Raw genomic sequence first — 19,149 nt, 5'->3', positions numbered from 1 at the left:
GCCCCTCAAATGGTGGAAGCATGTCATTTTTAGTGGCCCAGCCCACACATACCTGAGAGAAAGGTAGTTTCCCAGTTAGCTGTTCTCCCAGCATCACCATTCGGGCCACCCAGAAGAACAGAAGGTCGCTTCCTGTCTCCGAGAGGCTGTTGGGGTAGAACTGCTGGAGGTCTCCAGTCTGTGCGGAACAGACACAAATTTATTTATTTATTAGATTGCCCCAGAGGTTATTATTTCAGGCATTCAACAATACAGTCTTTCCACCTTCCTCTTTGCCCTCTTCCCTTCTGCCCCTGGGATCAGCCCCACGATGAAGATATCACTAGGTTCTGGAAAAATCAATATTTTTGATTTGGACCAGGGAGGATCTGGTTTCAAGCCTCTCTCTGTGAGGTTTTTGTCCAAAGGACTCCAGTTAGTCTCAAATCTCTCCATCTTTAAACATGAAGATTATTAACCTGGCTCCCAGAGTTATTGGGAGGGTGAACAGAATAAAGATTGCAGAGTGTTTTGCATGCCTCTCTGCAGCATGGAGATTATTACTTCTCACATAGGTTTCCTTAAATCCTACAATGCCTTCCAGGTAAAACTGTCCCGTTGATGTTCCTGTGCTCTCAACTGGCAGAAAATAAATGCACTCTCCCGAGCTATTTGGAACATCCTACAACTTTCTTCCGTGGAGGTAGCTGCAGGAAGAACAGCTACAATCACAGTCCTAGCAGCAGGGGTCGTTTCGTAGAAAAAGAGCTAGGGGAACCCATTAGCATAACTCATTAGCATATGCCACACCCCCTGACATCACCGGAAGTGTGTCATAAGGCCACACACCCCGCCCCCAATGGTCCCGGCTGCCACCACCGGCCTTGCAGCTCCACTGCCAAGCCCCTTGAGGGGCCCGGCAGTGGACCTGCAAGGTCGGCGGGAGTGCAAGGAAGCCCCGCGAAGGCCCTCCCTGGCCCCAGGCAGGCAGGGGTGGGAAGAGGCAGGGAGGAAGCAACTTACCCTCCTTCTTCTCCTGCCTCCTCCTGGCTGAATGAGGGTCGGAAGCGGGGCAGCCGCAAGCAGGGGGCGGGGCTTCGTCATGTGCCCCGCCCCCCGTACCTCACCCGGGGGAACTGCGTTCCCCCGCGTTCCCCCCCGAAATGACCTCTGCCTAGCAGTATTTCCTCCCCCATCTCACACCTTACTTCCTCTGAAGTAGAAAACACTGTACAGCCATAGCGGTCCATGTGTTGTGCTACTCTGGTTGTTCCAATAAAAGGCACTCCATGTATTTTCTGTAACTAGACAGGGCTTTCCTTCCACCACCTCTTCTGGCCTCCCAAACGTAGCAAGGTGGCACGATCCATTTAGTATTCTGATTCACTTTAAGATTTTCTACATCTAGCCAACAAACCCATTCCGTGTGATGCTCCTCACCTGACGAGGCCATCCCAGTGAGGCGAAAGGGAAGAGAGCAGATGAGAACCACGTGTCCAAGACATCCTCATCTAAGGAGGGAGAAGGAAAAACGCAAATCCTTTTATTTATTTATCTTACAAAAAGAAGACGACATGCTAAAGACTGGCAAAAGCTCCCTCCAGAACTAAGGGAGAGCCGTTTCATCAGGGCCGCAGGAACTGCTCCAGATCCAGACACAGCAGAGCACGAGGACAGGAAGATGTATTTATTTATTTATAGTCAAATTTATACCCCGCCCTCCCCGCAAAGCAGGCTCAGGGCGGCTTCCAACAACAACACAACAATACAGAATAATAACATAAATAATACAGAATTAAAACACAGCATTTAAATAGTACATTACAAAATACCAGAGTACTGGCGGCAGTTAAACATCAAATGAATAAAGTGCTTTCAAACAAAGTGCTTCGATGTTATTCCATGTAAAGTGTTTAGATGTTACTCTGCTCGTTCTTGAGGCAGCTGCTCGATGGTAACATTACGGGCCGTGCACTAGGGCGGCGGCAGCCCCTAATTGTATGCCTGGCGGAAAAGCTCCGTCTTGCAGGTCCTGTGGAACTGCACAAGGTCCCGCAGGGCCCTGATCTCCTCCAGGAGCTCATTCCACCAGGTAGGGGCCGCCACCAAAAAGGCCCCAGCCCTAGTAGCAGCTAGCCTGGCCTCCCTCAGACCAGGGAGGGTCAGCCGATTCTGAGACCCAGACAGTAGTGCTCTCTGGGGTATACACAGGGAAAGGCGGACCTTGAACATGAGACAGCCTTGCTAATAAATGATTATTCACAAAAGTTTATGTGTGCATAGTGGTAATTTGTATGTGAATTTAAGACAGCCCCCTTTTCTTCTTGATGGCATACATGGGGGGGGGGACACCCCAATTTTTCTTTCAGGTAATTAGATCTCTTTAGCTGCTCTTTTAAGGCTTTGGGTCAGCTGACCTACTTTAAAGGATGCCCACAGAACTGCTACTGCTGCTGCTGTTGGCAGAGGGAACACCAGAACGGTTACTGTTACTTGGGTGCCAAATTCCCCAGCTGCCTCTCACAGCTTTAAAGCCATCCAAAGGAAGCCAGGAGAGGTTCACTGTGGTCTTTTTGGCTACGGAAAGAGGACCAGAACAGCTAGGGGATGGATGCACCGGAGCAGTATGGGTGGGGGTAATGCGAATGATCGCTTGGGCCTTCAGGTGCTATTTGCCAAAGCCTCCATCTAGCAATGGGCAGAATATTTTACCTGACAATATAATCGTCATCTCCTAGAGCCTTTGTTGATGTGTGTAAGTGCCTTTTTTTGTTTCTCAACAACAACAACAATAGTCCACAGTAAACAATGGCCAAAAAACAGCAAACAACAACTGTGTACTGCACAAACCCGCCCCATCATAGGAAAATACAAAAGTCCACAATATCCCATGGGAGGCATGTTTGGTCCAACTTACATAATAGCAACCTTGGTAAGGTGCTTTCTAAAGCTTAGGAGACCCGGCCCATATAGAAACTGAATAAAGTTTGCCTGTTAAAAAATTGCAATGAGACTTCCTGTAGTGGCTTTTTGTTCCTGAGGAAGGACCAGAAGTCCGAAACACTGAACAATACCTAGGAAAAGTGTTGACATCTATTCCAGACTTCATTGTTTCCCTTTGAGAAATTTCTATACTGGACTGTGTTCTTTCCCTTTGGGATATTGTGGACTTTTGTATTTTCCTATGATGGATTACAAGTCTCTTTTTGTTAACTTTGGTGCGGGTTTGTGCAGTACACAGTTTTTTTGTTTCTCCACATGCTGCCAACAAACTATGTATTTTATGAGCCTTTTTTGATACTGGTGGCATTGTGCTTTGTATAATCATCATCTCAAGCAAAGTGGAATGGAAAGCGACTGTAGGAATGTGACAGGGAAAGCCTTTGTGGCTAGGCTTCATGACATAAGGCATTATGATTGTTCAAAACTCGGGCTCTCAACCAAAACACATCACCGTCTTCCCCTCCAGAGTCATGAGTGCCTGGGTCACTGTCTTTACCTCTCACAAGCTTCAGGTCCTCTTCTGGTTCTCCCAACATGTCTGCTGCTTTTTCCCGAGCTTCTGCTTTTGTCCTGCCCACTACCCATAATTCATCACTCCCCTCCTGTTATGATAAAGGCAAAAAGAAGCTTAAGTCATATGATGGGAGGAACCGGGAGTTCCCCTCCCAGCCAACCGTAGGCTTACACTCACCTTCCCTGTATCAAGTGACTGTGGAATGGTGACTCGATAGGCTGGAATTTGATGGCCCCACCACAGCTGGCGGGAGATACACCAGTCACTGAGAAAAGCAATCAGTTGAAATATCATTAGGATCTTAAGAACTCAGGAGTAGCCACGGGTGAGGCTGAGCATCCATCTAGTCCAGTTTCCTGTTTTTCACAGTGGCCCGCCAGATGCTTCCACCACTGTCTTCGAATCCAGCTCCTGGGCAGCCAAATAATGCCAAAAGAGATGCAGCACACACCTTCTATTGTCGGTATTCTTTTGCAGTACTTCAGGACAGGTTTTGGTACATTATACATTTCAGACAGCATCCAGAAACATGCTTAAAGTCACACACAGAATAGCTTGGAAATAATATGAGCAATACTTAGGGATAGTTCAAAAACCAAGGAGGGGCCTGGGAGCCAGTTTGGTGTAGGGGTTAGGAGCGCGGACTCTAATCTGAGAGAACTGGGTTTGATTCCCCCCACTCCTCCCCATGCAGCTGCTGGGTGACCTTGGGTAAGCCACAGTTCTCTCAGAGCTGTTCTCTCAAGAGCAGTTCTCAAAGAGCTCTCTCAGCCCCACCTACCTCACAGGGTTTCTGTTGCAGGGAGAAAAAGGGAAGGCGATTGTAAGCCGCTCTGAGACTTCAAGTGAAGGGTGAGGTATAAAGCCAATATCTTCTAATAGCTAGGATTCCACAGCAAATATACACTGACAGAAGGAGTTCCTGGTTGCAGAATAGGAATCCCCCCCCCCCACAAGCTCAAAATCATGCTCCTGGGGTTTAGGTCACATCCCCCCCAGAGCAACATGAGGTCTGTGGTGGTGGGGGAGACTCAAAAAAATCATGGCCCTCTTCTGTTAGCAAAAATGTATCATGGAATCCAAGCCCATGATCCAGATTATGTGAAATATCCCAAAGAGACTCCACTCTTGTTAGAGGAAATGACCTCAACCTCAGGTCCTTTAGTTCCACTACCAAGGCACAGACTCCATTAACTATCACAACAAAGAGTTTGTGAGCCACTGCTTAGAATATCAGTGTGATGTACTGAACACAGTGTTGAACTTTTACTAGAAAGATACTTGAATTCAAGTCCCTGTTCAGGCATGCAGCACATTGGCTGGCCTTAGCCAAGTCATTTTTTGCCTCAGCTACTTTGTTGTGAGGAAAAAATGGGTAATGCCATCTTAAAAGAAGGACAGACAACAAACGCACTAATAAATACATAAAACCATCTTCAGAACTTTAACAATGGAGACTACAACACTGAATCTTGTCCCACCCCTTTAACAGAGGCTTAATGTGTGGAAATGAGCAGCTAAAGCTTTTCATGGCACTGAGGCAAATAAAATTATCTGGTAAATTACATGTCATCCAGCCTCTGTTACAGGGACAGGACTCCTCACCCCACAGGTAACCCTGTCAGCAAAGAGTCCTGAGTGGCGATTCATGACACTTAAATTTGGAAACTAGGACTGCCCTCTTCTCACCTGATTTTTGAAAGCCAAGTCCTCCAATTCTTCTCATGAAATTCAGGAATGAGTTTCAAATGTCTGGATTCCACAGCCTTTAAAAAAAAAAAAAATACAAGGATGAACGAGGTTAATTCAACCTAGATCTTGAATGAGGTGGCAAAATCTAATATCCAAATGTTAACAGATCTCATCTAACAGTTTCACACTTCCAGCATGTCTGCTCCTCAAGTCTGATAACAAAAGGTTTCTGAAACCTAACGCATGCACGCAGGCTTTCATCTCTACTGCCACTCTTAGACCCAAGGCTTTGGGATTCCGTGGGAATGGAGGGAAATGGGGCCCAGTGAGTGAATCTGCCTAAGTTTATTTTATTTATTTATTATTCAAATTTATATCCTGCCCTCCCCAACGGGCTCAGGGCAGCTAACAATAAGGGCACAAAGCCATGATAAAACAGTTAAAAGCAGGATAAAACAATACAAAATTACAATAAAGGGCTGGTGCTCTGAAAGTTCATAGTTCCAAGATGGGTTCTGGAAGAGGGACCCAGAACAACGAAGCAGGTTCCAGGATGATGCTGCTTTCCGATCTTCGGCCCAGGGCCATCATGCACCCCGATGGCATCCCCGCTCTTTGCGGTAGCGGTGCAGTGGTGGTACAGTGGTGGCGGCGGCTCCTACTCGAAAGCCTGGCGGAAGAGCTCTGTCTTGCAGGCCCTGCGGAACTGCACAAGGTCCCGCAGGGCCCGGATGTCCTCCGGGAGGTCATTCTACCAGGTAGGAGCCGCCACCGAAAAGGCCCTGGCCCTGGTCACAGCGAGTTTGACGTCCCTGGGGCCTGGAGTAACCAAAAGATGTTGGGCCCCCGACCGTAGTGCCCTTGGGGGAACATATGGGGAAAGGTGGTCCCTCAGGTATGCCGGACCCTGGCCATACAGGGTTTTAAAGGTAAGAACCAGCACTTTGAAGCGAATCTGGTACGCTACTGGCAGCCAGTGCAGCGCCTTCAGCACAGGCTGGATATGGTCTCGCCTAGAGAGACCCATCAGCAGCCTGGCTGCCACATTCTGCACTAGCTGCAGCTTCCGGACTTGCAACAAAGGCAGCCCCAAGTAGAGAGCGTTACAGTAGTCCAGCCTCGAGGTGACCGTCGCATGGATCACTGTGGCCAGGTCATCGCGGTCAAAAACGGGGACCAACTGCCGAGCCAGCCGAAGATAATAAAAGGCCGACTTGGCAGTGGCTGCTACCTGGACCTCCATCGTTAAAGAGGAGTTCAGGAGCACACCCAAATTCCTAACCCTCGATGCTGGCACCAGAGGCGCCCCATCAAAGGTCGGGAGAAGGAGTCCCAACCCCGAACCGACCCGACCTAGACCCAGGACCTCCGTCTTCGCCGGGTTTAGTTTCAGCCGACTCAGTCTGAGCCATCCAGCCACAGCTTGCAACGCCCGATGAAGGTCATCTGGGTCGGAGTCCGACCAGCCAACCAGCATCAGATAGAGCTGGGTGTCATCCGCATATTGATGACACCCAAGCCCATACCTCCAGGCAATCTGGGCAAGGGGGCGCATGTAGATGTTGAACAACATCGGGGACAGCCCTGCCCCCTGAGGCACCCCACAATTAAGAGGGTGCCTCCGGGACCGCTGATCCCCAATCACCACCCTTTGTCCCCGACCTTGAAGAAAAGAGGCAAGCCATTGAAGGGCAAGCCCCTGAATTCCCACAACGGCGAGGTGGTGGGTCAGCAACTGGTGGTCGACCGTATCAAATGCGGCCGACAGATCGAGCAACAACAGTGCCGCCACACCGCCTCAATCCAGATGCCTTCGGAGGTCGCCAGTCAGGGCGACCAACACAGTCTCCATCCCATGACCTGGGCAAAAGCCGGACTGGAAAGGATCTAGGACTGAAGCATCCTCCAGGAAGCCCTGTAGCTGTATTGCCACCGCCCTCTCAATGAGTTTGCCCAAATAGGGCAGATTGGACACCGGCCAGTAGTTGGCCAATTCGGCTGGGTCCAAAGATGGCTTTTTCAAGAGGGGACGGACCATTGCTTCCTTGAGTGCCCCGGGGAACTGTCCCTCCAAAAGGGACTTGTTGATAATCTTCCGCAGGGCACCTCGAAACCCCTCGTGGCCCGCCTTAATGAGCCAGGAGGGACACGGATCAAGGTTGCACGTGGTTGGACGTACAGATATGAGCAATCTGTCAAATTCGTCCAGGCTGAGTAGGCTGAAACATTCTAAACCTGGAACTGAAGACGCGCAAGGGGCCTCGAGTTCGCTCACTGTTTCAATTGTGGCGGGGGGTCGCGACGGAGCGCCAGGGCTTTATCTGCGAAATAGCTCGCAAAAGCATCACAGCCATTATCCAATTCCCTAGCGTTTTGCCTGCCCTGTGGCAGCACTGTCAAAGATCGAATCGTACTAAACAGTTGGGCCGGGCGTGAGCCCGCAGATGCAATCTCGGTCGCATAGAAATCTTTCTTAGCGGCCTTGACTGCCATCTCATAGGATCTCATAAACGTCCTATAAGATGCTCTTGACGCCTCATCGCAAGCACGGCGCCACCATCTGTTCTTGCTTCAGCTGCCGCAACTCCTGGGTATACCAGGGCGCTCACCTAGAACGAGTGCAGAGAGGGCGCCTTGGAGCGATCTCGTCAATGGCTGTGGAGAGCCAGCCACGCCAGTCCTCCACAAGCTCATCCAACGAGCCGCCAGGGGGCCTCAGATCCCGCAGGGCCATCTGGAACCACATAGGGGCCATTAGGCTCCGTGGGAGAGCAAAAATCCGCTCGCCACCTACACAGGGTCGGGGTGGCACCTTCAGACGGGCCTTCAGGGCCTGGTGGTCCGACCATGGCACTGCCACAGCAGTGATCCAGTCCACCATCACCCCGATGCGTGGGGGCCGATACAAGTTGAGATAGTCCCAGTGCCACCATGGACGACACTAGGTTCGTAGCCCGGCTGGAGATCGCGTCCTCACCATGGACGTTGAAATCACCCAGGACAATCAGCCTTGGGTGCTCCAACGCCCAGCCTGATATGGCCTCCAGCAGGGACGGCAGGCTATTGGCTGATGCATTAGGTGGTCAGTATACCAGCCAAATCGCCAAACTCTCCTCAGCCTCCAGCATCGTGCCGACACACTCAACGCCCACGATCTCCACAGATGGGAGCGCCCTGCAGGAGTAAGCCTCCCGAATGAAAATAGCCACTCCCCCCCCCGCCCCCCAGTCCGCGATTGGTGAAGGACCGAGAAACCTGGCGGGGCGAGCTGGGTGAGAGCCACAGAGTCCAATCCTGGTGCTACAGAAAATCTATCTAATTTCCCTGCTACTAACAGAACTGAATGCCATTAAACAACTACTAATCTAATCTAACTTAACTGATCCTACCAGAAGACCTAACTACTTCCTTACAATCCAACTCCCTGGTAATCACAATCAACAATACATTCATTCAGCATTCATCACTCTAGCAGATCAGAGACCTGCTCAGATCAGAGAGTTAGAGTTATGGGACTTACCTCCAATGCTCTATGAGCCATGGCTTCACATCGGACAAACCACTGGCTCTTCAGGAGGTTTTCAACCACATCCCCAGAGCGGCTGCGAGTAGGGGGGAAATCAGACAAGATGTCACTTTCCACACACTCCTGCCTCTGGTTTGCTCACACAACAGAAAGGTAAATCAGAAGCAGGCGAGTGTAGAATGGGAGAGGCCTAGATTGGGGGTCTCTTATCAGGTGTGCCAGCCAGGCACAGTAGAAGCAAGCAGACAGTAGCACTGATACAAAAGCTGAAAAGGTATACAACAGGACACACTTGCAGTCTTCTTCATTAAAAAAAAAAAATCTGAGTTCAGGTACCCAAAAACAAACCACCCAAGGGGGGGGGGGGGGGAATACCAAACCAGAAATTGAATTAAGTAACACAAAGGTTTCGCAAAATCAATAGAAAAACAAAACAAAATTTATTATACAGTGAACTTAAAATATAAATTTAATACAAAACATCAGGCTTGAATTTAGCCTTTAAACTGAAAGCCACCAGACTAAGTAGTTCTTAATATCTATATATTATTAGCCACATGTGGCCCCAGCCTATGGCTAGCTAAATCCACAAATCGGGGTCACATGGAGGCTAAACAGATTTTTCAGCAAACTTGGGGCACTCCCCTGGTGTCCAGAAAAATCTAAAAATTAAAAACAAACTAACACAGGGGGTTTAAATCCCCCCAAAAGCAGTTACCTTTGGCAGCAGTGGTGCCAGGGAGCCATGCTGGGCCCAGCAGCAGTTGCACAACCTAGGAGCCATGCTGGGCATGCTGCCACCAGTGCAGTCCATGAGATGCTGCACATGCCACCACTGGCACAGACCGGGAGCTGTATCGGGCATGTTGCCGCTGACAGAACAGCCTGGGAGTCACACCAGGTCCACAGGCTACAGAGGCACAAGCCTTGGAGTTGTGCTGGGTGCAGGCCTGGAGAGAAAGTGTGGGGGGATGAGGAAATCCTCTTCCCACGAGTAACATGGGCCTACACTTGTATAATATATAATACAAATGAATATCTCAAATTTGATGATTTACAGACAAGACCACAGTGCACCAGACTCAACGAGTATCTCAATGTTGACAGTCCACAAAGAAAGCCACAGTAAATAACACCAAATCCAATCTCTTCCTCTTCTTCGTTGGTCACAAACACACACCAAGAACAAGTGTTGATAAAATCAGCCAGGCCAGGCATTAATTGATTTGTGCACATTTTATTCCATGTGGCCAGACTGTAAATTATATCTAATATTCAGATTTTAAACTGTATCTATTTTTGTCAGACTGTTGGTTGATGTATACATACACGCCATGAAGAAACAAACTGTCAAGATTAGATATAATTTACAACCTTACATTTTCTTATGTGTGAGCATAAAAATCATGGAACAAGCTCTATGATCTTTATAAAGTCACCATTTGGCCACACAAAATAAAATGTACACAAACCACTTACTACCTAGACTGGCTAATTTTATCAACACTTTTTCTCAGAGTGTGTGTGTGTGTGTGTGTGTGTGTGTGTGTGTGTGTGTGTGTGTGTATATCTGTGTATGTATGTATTTGTGCCCACTGAAGAAAGTCCGTATAGCCAAAATGTGTTTGGACTTATTTACTGTGGCTTTTTTTATGGACTATGAAATACTCATTTGCATTATATATTGTACATTGAGGACTACTGTCTGGTGGCTTCAATTTAAAGGCTACATTCAAGGCCTAAGTGTTTAAATTTGTATTTTAAGTATAAAAAAAGGTAAAGGTTCCCTTGCTCGAAAGCCAGTCGAGTCCGACTCTAGGGTTGCAGTGCTCATCTCCGTTTCAAAGCCGAAGAGCTGTCCGAAGACGTTTCCGTGGTCATGTGGCCAGCATGACTAAACACCAAGGCACACGGAACGCTGTTACCTTCCCACCGAAGTGGTACCTATTTATCTACTTGCAATTTCTTGCTTTCGAACTGCTAGGTTGGCAGGAGCTGGAACTAGAGACGGGAGCTCACTCCGTCCTGCGGCAACTCGGGTCTCGAACTGCTGAACTACCAACCTTCCGCAGCCTGCAGTTCAACGTCTTAACCACTTGAGCCACCACAGCTCCTTTTTTAAGTATACTGTATAATAAATTGATTTTGCTGAATTCATTTTTTTGAATCTTTTTGCTCAACCTTTGTGGCACCTAATAATCTTAAATCAACACCACAGATATTCTAGACAACATATACTGACTCTGAACTGGAGTGGAAAGGTGGGATAATGAGGGGTTTTTAATATTTCTCTTCCTTTACCTGCAAAGAGGGAGCACCATGGCATGCTCCTTCACATCCCGATACAGGCCTCTCTCTTTCAAAGCAGCCAGCACCTTCTCTCTGGCCAGGAACCTGTTCTCCCCCTGAAAAGAACATCACTTTTACAATGAGCATGTCCCAGAGTTCTGATCCTAAAAACTGCAACTAATTCCAGAAAACCATACTCACCAATCAAAATAATTCCTATTTTTAATGAGAAATCATTAGTTTACTTTCATGGGGAAAAATCTAGCTAGCACTATTTCCTAGGATTGCCTTCTGATTAGAAACTTTAGACAGTGACCGTCGTGGCAGGTAGAAGGGAAAGAAAACATGCTGCGGGCAGTGGGCTGGTTATATTCACCCAGGGAATCCAAGGCTGCGGTCACACACAATAATCCACTTTCAATGCACTTTCCAACTGGATTTTTACTGTGTGAACTGGCAAAATCCACTTTGAAAGTGCACTGAAGGTGGACTGGAAGTGGATGATTTAGTGTGTGTGACCGCAGCCAAAATGCCTAAGGATGAGAGGTATACGTACAGACAGGATTGCCGGTAAACCACCTACCAAACATGTGATGCAGTTTAGCAGGCAAAGCCAAAAAAAAGCCAGAAAAGGCAGGGAGAGTTGATTTCCAGTTTCGTGGTTGTCAGGAAAAGCCTCTACAGACACTTCTACTAAAACGAGTATCAGAAAAAGCATTAACCAGCTATCTAAAGCCAAAGGCTGCCTGGCCCATGAGCATAAAACAGATCAAAATCAGAGGCGGAAGACAGCTGGGTTCAAATAATGGGGGAGAAAGGGGGAGAAAGGTGCTTTAACCACCTTTTGAGTGGAAATACCCAGAAAGTGTAACACAAAAAGCAGAGGCTGCCCGAGATATTTCCTTGAGGGAGGAGACCTCTCACCCCCATGGTACTTCCCTTGTTAGCAAAAAGAGAAGAGATTGGATTTATACCCTGCCCTTCACTACCCAAGGGAGTCTCAGAGCGGCTTACAAACTCCTTTCCCTTCCCCTCCCCACAACAGACACCCTGTGAGGTAGGTGGGGCTGAGAGAGCTCTTGACAGAAATGGCTCTTTTTTCAAGAACAGCTGTGCCAGAATTATGGCTTGCCCAAGGTCATCCAGCCAGGTGCAAGTGGAGGAGTGGGGAATCAAACCCGGTTCTTCCAGATTAGAGTCCGCGCACTTAACCACACCAAACTGGCTCTCTATAATACTACTTAAGTAAATAACGTGTGGTGGGCCTCCTGATGGCACCTGGGTTTTGGCCACTGTGTGACACAGAGTGTTGGACTGGATGGGCCACTGGCCTGATCCAGCATGGCTTCTCTTATGGTCTTATGTCTGGGGCAGTGATGCTCTGTCTTCTTGGTGCTTGGGGTGCAAGAGTGGGAGGGCTTCTGGAGTTCTGGCCCCACTGGTGGGCCTCCTGATGGCACCTGGGTTTTGGCCACTGTGTGACACAGAGTGTTGGACTGGATGGGCCACAGGCCTGATCCAGCATGGCTTCTCTTATGGTCTTATGTCTGGGGCAGTGATGCTCTGTCTTCTTGGTGCTTGGGGTGCAAGAGTGGGAGGGCTTCTGGAGTTCCGGCCCCACTGGTGGGCCTCCTGATGGCACCTGGGTTTTGGACACTGTGTGACACAGAGTGTTGGACTGGATGGGCCACAGGCCTGATCCAGCATGGCTTCTCTTATGGTCTTATGGTCTTAACTTCCTGCTTTCTAGACATGCTTCAAAATCTGCCACATTAGGCAAGATGACCCCTTGGGTCAAGATGATAGTTCTCTGTGGCTATTAGCTATAATACTAAATGTAACCTCCATGTTTAAAAGTACTATATCACCGAATACCAGTTTTTCGGAGGCAACGGCATGTGCCTACCAGTGTTCCCTCTAAGCTGAGTTAGTGTGAGCTAGCTCACAGTTTTTTTAGCCTCCAACTCACACATTTTTGTCTTAGCTCAGGAAGGACGGCTCCAGAGCAAACGAATTTATGCAGTAGCCAAATGGCTTGCTCACAGCTTTAATGCCAGTAGCTCACAAAGTAGAATTTTTGCTCACTAGACCCCACAGCTTAGAGGGAGCGTGGCTTTTTGGGCTTCCCAAAAGCATCCGGTCAGTTATTATGAGAAACAGAATACTGGACTAGATGGGTCTGATCCTGAAGGGCTGCTATGTTCTATTACGTGGACATGGAATAGGCCACACCACCTCTTCATGCAATATTCTGCCAGGGACCATACCCAAACATAAAAATAAAAAAGAGCCATCTGGAAACACCACAACACCTCACCTGAAGCCATTTCCCACACTCAGCGGTCATTGTTCCATCCTCCGCGATGACAGAAACAACAGGAAGGCCATGCCTCCGCCCCAGTTCGTAGTCAATACGGCTGTGTGCTGGTGTTATCTTCACAGCTCCTGAAAGGCGGCATGTAAAAGAGTGAGGGGACGCTCCCCTGAGAACATCCAGTACCCAATGCCAATACAGCACCCCCTTTGCCCACACGCAGCAGCAGCAGGACAGGACAGACCAGTGCTCACCTGTGCCCACGTCCTGCTCCACCGAGGGATCAGTAATGATAGGAAGGAGCTGTCCAGTGAATGGGTGGCGGAGTCTCTTGCCATGCAGGTGCTGGCAAAAAACAAATCAGATCATATTGATGTCAGATACTAAGAAAATAAAGAAGGGGGCCCTCCCTCCAACAGAACTACCGCAGTCTGTTGCGAATGACATCCCCAGCTATCCTATTTAGCAGGGACCTCTAAGGCTGCCATATACAGGGTTAAGACTATCCTAGTGCTGTTCTGCTCTGACTGACAACAACCCTCCAGGGTCTCAGGCTGACATCTCCTTTTTGAGCAGCAACGCCTGGGATTGTTGGGAGCCCGGGACTCCCCAACTGTAGGGCACATTTCCTCCCGCTGAACAGTGTGCTGATAATCAAGGACACCAGGATGAAGAGGCCTTACCGTGTATCGGAGATCATCTGGGTGAACAGCGACAGCCACGTCCCCCAACATGGTCTCTGGGCGGGTCGTGGCCACAGGAAGTTCCTCGCCTGCCCTCAAGTCAAGGAAGGCAGACGTCAGAGAGGAAGTACAGAACAAGAGGGAAACCTTAGAAAACGTATCAGCAGGGTTGGACTGCACCTAAGATTAGTTTCAAAAGGGACAAAGCTATCTGGGGGGAGGGGGGGCAGTGCTTAACAGTGCGCCCAGGGGTGGCTCTCGTTGGCAGAAAGGGCCATCCAGTCATAGCCAACTTGTGGTGGTGAGCAATGTTCCCTCTAAGCTGTGGAGTCTTATGAGCAAAAATTCTACTTTGTGAACTACTGGCATTAAAGTTGTGAGCAAGCGATTTAGCTGCTGCATACATTAGTTTGCTCTGGAGCCATCCTTCCTGCCTAGAAAACTATGAGCTAACTCACACTAACTCAGCTTAGAGGGAACACTGGTGGTGAGTGACCCCAGAGGGTTTTCAAGGTAAGAGACATTCAGAGGGGGTTGGCCACTGCCTGCCTCTGCACAGCAACACTGGACCGCCTTGGTGGGTCTTCCATCCAAGTATCCACCAGGGCTAACCCTGCTTAGTTTCCAAAATCTGATCAGAGCGCGCTAGCCTGGGCCCACCAGGTCAAGATTACCCCATCCTTAGGCAGATTCAAACTTCCTACACTCAGGAATCAGTTTCCGTATTGATTTTTCTTCTATGGAGTGTCTGAATAGAACTCCCAGGCATTGCAAAAGATTCTGGAGTGCATTTTTAATTCCTGTGAGCCACTGGGTCAGACTTTTCAGACGTCCATGTTGTCCCAAAGTAAACGTGATCCCTCGCGCACGCCCAGTCCTACCCTACGGCTGCACAGCAATCCCTAATGGCAAACAGCCTGTCTGCCATTATGTATCATCTTCTCTTGAAACAGCCGTTTAATTCCCAAGGAATCCTTATGGACGACAACACCAATGATACAGTTTCGCTGATTGATTACTGAAGAATTGCCATTTCAAGGAACATGGTGGTGCCCAGAAATGCAGTTTGAAAACTAATAACATGCAACTCCTGATCACTGAACAAAATATTAGAATATTAACCTATGTCATAGCAAAGATGGGACAGTCCCCTTCTCTCAGCCTCACCTATTTCACAGGACTTTTTGCAAAGAGGAAAGAGGCTGAAACGCCCCTTTGTCTCCTGCCCTGAACTCTTAAAAAGAAAGGCAGGACACAAGTAATGATGTCACCCTCTCTCTCCAGCCTTGCACTGTATCGTAACTCACCTTCCTCCCCTTCTACTTCGTAAGCAAACGTCACCAAGACTCCGAATGGCACTTTGCCCGGGACCCCTGGAACAGAGAGCTCGGTCCATCCCTCAAGCTGCCTGTTCTCCACCTGATAGAGCAACAATAGCTGTCAGCTGCCTCTGAACAAAGAGAACCAGGCTCTCCCACCCTTGCCTTCACACCAGTTCCATACCTCAATGTCAGAAATGGCGGACCGCAAGGCACATGACCAGTTGACCAGCTGTCTGTCCCGATAGATCAGACCCTCCTCGTGTAGACGCACAAAGGCCTCAGTCACAGCTTGGTTGAAATCCTGGGGAATATAAGAACAGGAAATGGAATTGACTGTGGTTAAAGCCAGTTTGCAGCAGACATAAAAGATGAACCCACCGGCTTCTGGGCCAATGCCCTGAACACAGGGCCTCTCCATTACCAGCAGTTTGGATCTTGTTCTTCCTCCAAGGAGCTCAGAGCAATAGCTTTGCCTCACAACAATCATCTTAGATGGATCAAGCTGAGAGACCGCGGCTGGCCAGCGAGCTACGACACTCTAGACACCGAGTCACACTGAGGCTGTTCTACTGATTATACTATAAAGAAGTTAATCTCACATTATACATGGGACTGCCCATGAAAACCATCTGGAAACTTCTACTGGTGCAGCCAACTTATGGCAACCCCTCATGGGGTTTTCAAGGCAAGAGACATTCAGAGGTGGCTTGCCATTGCCTGCCTCTGTGTAGCAACCCTGGACTTCCTTGGTGGTCTCCCATCCAAGTACGAACCAGGGCCAACCTTAGCTCCTGAGATATGGGGGCATAAAGAAGCATATTTACAACCATGGTCTCAGAATTACACTGGCTATCTATAGGTTTCTGGTCACAATTCAACCTGCTGGTTTATATCTAAGGTATCATGGAGGTTTCATACGAGCTTTTAAAGAGCTACTGGTGAGGCCCTACTTAAGATACCAACTCTGGTGGAGGCAAGACTGACATTCATACACAGCAAGGACTTTTCAGTGGCTGCCCCCTACACGGTGAAAAACTATGTCAATATGCCCCCATTAACTGATCTCATTACAGCAATGGAATGGGCAAGACCTTCAACTTCTGCCAGACGTTTAATACAAAAGGCCGAGTTTGAGTAAGAACTATATTTCTGCTGTGATATTTGTAACAATTTGGGGGGGGGGGTTCTAATGATGTTTTAATGTGATGGGTGTTTTAGTGAATGGTACACTTTTGCTCTGCAAGCACTAGAGAAATCTAGGAACTAAATATGATGATGAAGTAACAGGTGTTGCTAATAGTGTCAAATTACTTCAGAAGTAGTTCGGGAGTCTTGCCTCCACTGTCTGACTCCAAAGTCCAGTCACTTTCCTCTGTAAATTTAAGGGAGTGGAGAACCCACAAATCTTGAATCACATAGACATTCATATGCCAATATATGTCATTGTTTCTTACAGAATCCATGGTGAAACAGGCCCGGTCCCAGTCTAACGATGCTCCCATCACCTTCAGCTGCTGGAGTATTTCATTCCCTTTCCTGATTTCAGAGAGAAAATAAAAACAAAAACAAACCTCACTGAAATCTGAAATTCATGTAGTTGGGTTTTTTTTTATTGCTGCCCTGAAGTAATTTTTTTGTTGTTGTTGAGGAGAGGATGTTCTCCCTTCCTCAATCTTGTTATTTGTGATATGTCCTGGTATAGTAACCATTTATTACAAAATCAAACCAGCGCAATACCAGAGTCACAAGGTAAGGAAGTTGCTCAGGTCCATTCCTGGAATGATCAGCTTTAGAATAAATAACCCACCCTTTTTCTTACAGATGGTTAACGAAAATATGCCAGCTACATTCTACTAAGAAAGGAAGTAAATTTGCTCCTTCTTTTTTTACCATAAACTTTGTGCATTTCGGTTTTACCTCAACAGATTCACTCCTTCACCCCCAGTCAGTGCTTAGGTCCCACAATGGAGGCCTAGATCCACACACACTTACTCTTCTTTCCAGTTCCAGACTTCCTGCAGGAATTCCTTTCGTGTCAGGTCTTGGCGAAGGGCCCCCCGTTCTTTCCAGATTTTTCTTTCCACCACAGCCTGGCCAGATGAGAAAAAGAGCAATCTAAAAGCCATGCACAGGGAGAAACTTGACTAGACACTTCTTCCCATCCTATCTTCCTCTAAACCCTGGGTGCTTCCATTAATAACAGTCAGAAGGTAAATTATTCCTCAAGAAGGCTTTGTATGAAATTAAACATCAGAAACATTTTCAATAACTGTACAGAAAGAGAGTAAGTTTAAATGCTAATGCCCTAGAAATGATAATGAGGAGGCAGACAACAGGAAGGCATTTGTCCTTTGCATAAGCTTCCCTTTTGAATTAGTGTGAATTGGTGCTCCTCACCTGAGTGGCAATCCCAGCATGATCTGAACCTGGAACCCACAGCACTTGACAGCCTTCCATCCTCTTCCTGTGGTATGTCAATCAAATGCAAAAACACAAAAGCTCAGAATCTGGGAGCTGTACAATATCCTGTCACTAGATATCTTTATCGGGTCGAAAGGCAACATAAGAACATTTAAGATAAACACACAACTAGCAGGCACCTACCTATCTAATGCCCAATCAGAACTAAAGTTAGTGGTGCCTAGAGAATATTTCACTCCCTCCACCCCCACCTCCCCAATCAGGGAGAAATCAGAGCTCAACAACACAGCATAAGATTTGCCTGGCGGTGGGGAACACCACGTGTAGTAGGCACACACAGATACATGGGGAGAGAAAAGCCTTATCAAGCCCTTTGGGGCTCAAAAGAAGCCCAATGCTCTCTTGCTACACACACAGATTCCCGAATTACCTTCAGGGTTAGGTGGCGCCCCAGCAGGACAAGGCGGCTAGGTGATAAATGGCTCTGCCTGTATGCCCCTGACATTCATTTTTTATCCATTCCACTTCACCGCTTATGGCCCAGTGGCCCCTGGGTGAGTAGCCATCTCCCAGACCTTCTGGGATGTCACTTACCACCGCACCACAGCATCTTCAATAGCTACAGTCAAAGCATGACCCAAGTGCAGGGACCCCGTGACATTCGGCGGGGGGATGGAGAGAGAGAACACTTCGGGTTTCTGATGGGGCAACTGATGCTGCCAAAAGAGAGAGAAAAGAGAATTGTCTATGGCGAGGACTATCATCCCTCCCTAATGATTACAGATGAGGGCCTGAAGCTATGACAGAATGGCTTGCCTAACAAAACACAGTAATTTAATTGCTGTTGATTTTCTGGGTTATGTGGCCATGGTTTTGGGATTGTAGAACCTGACATTTCGCCAGTAGCTGTGACTGGCATCCTCAGAGGTATAACACAGAAAGATGGAGTACTCTCTGGGTCAAGGTGAGAAGAAAAATGGTAGGCAGGTAATTTATATCTACTCCAGAAGGTGGCGTAGGGCCAAGTCATTGTCTTGTAGGAGTTCCCCAGGCTGTGAACATGCTAATAGAGGTACTTTCTTGAGGACGTTCTTTTGTATATGGATTGTTTCCTGAGGATGTTTCCTGAGGAGGTTCTTTTGTATGTTGATTGGCTGTTGAAATTCTAATCATATCTGTAGTGCTATTGTCAGATGTAGAGCCTTTTGTGTTTTTCAGAACAGGAAACCATGCCCTATTTATTTTTAAACTCTCTTCTTTCCTGTTGAAATTGTGTTTATGTTTATGAATTTCAATGGCTTCCCTGTGTAATCTGACATGGTAATTGGAAGTGTTGTCCAGCCTTTCAGTGTCTTGGGACAAAATACTGTGTCCTGTTTGAGTTAGGCTATGTTCAGCCACTGCTG

The 19,149-nt window shown here is 47.9% G+C and overlaps 1 protein-coding gene across 1 annotated transcript in view; it reads right to left on the bottom strand.

Annotated features, from left to right (window-relative positions):
- The window catches only part of VARS2 (valyl-tRNA synthetase 2, mitochondrial), a 37,321-nt gene that overhangs the window by 12,494 nt on the left and 5,678 nt on the right, over positions 1-19,149 (bottom strand). The window contains exons 5-20 of the mRNA XM_015419428.1: positions 18,338-18,459; positions 17,720-17,786; positions 17,315-17,412; positions 16,777-16,858; positions 15,504-15,623; positions 15,308-15,419; positions 14,001-14,089; positions 13,572-13,662; positions 13,321-13,448; positions 11,016-11,119; positions 8,709-8,790; positions 5,186-5,262; positions 3,674-3,761; positions 3,479-3,584; positions 1,420-1,490; positions 53-178 (exon numbers count right to left, since the gene is read on the bottom strand). Coding sequence (XP_015274914.1) covers positions 53-178; positions 1,420-1,490; positions 3,479-3,584; positions 3,674-3,761; positions 5,186-5,262; positions 8,709-8,790; positions 11,016-11,119; positions 13,321-13,448; positions 13,572-13,662; positions 14,001-14,089; positions 15,308-15,419; positions 15,504-15,623; positions 16,777-16,858; positions 17,315-17,412; positions 17,720-17,786; positions 18,338-18,459 — 1,563 coding nt within the window. The remainder of the gene's footprint in view (positions 1-52; positions 179-1,419; positions 1,491-3,478; positions 3,585-3,673; positions 3,762-5,185; positions 5,263-8,708; positions 8,791-11,015; positions 11,120-13,320; positions 13,449-13,571; positions 13,663-14,000; positions 14,090-15,307; positions 15,420-15,503; positions 15,624-16,776; positions 16,859-17,314; positions 17,413-17,719; positions 17,787-18,337; positions 18,460-19,149) is intronic.

Source organism: Gekko japonicus, unplaced genomic scaffold (genome assembly GCF_001447785.1).
Source record: "Gekko japonicus isolate JY-2015 unplaced genomic scaffold, Gekko_japonicus_V1.1 scaffold554, whole genome shotgun sequence".
Lineage (NCBI taxonomy): Eukaryota > Metazoa > Chordata > Lepidosauria > Squamata > Gekkonidae > Gekko > Gekko japonicus.
This window is presented reverse-complemented; position numbering and strand designations above follow the sequence as displayed.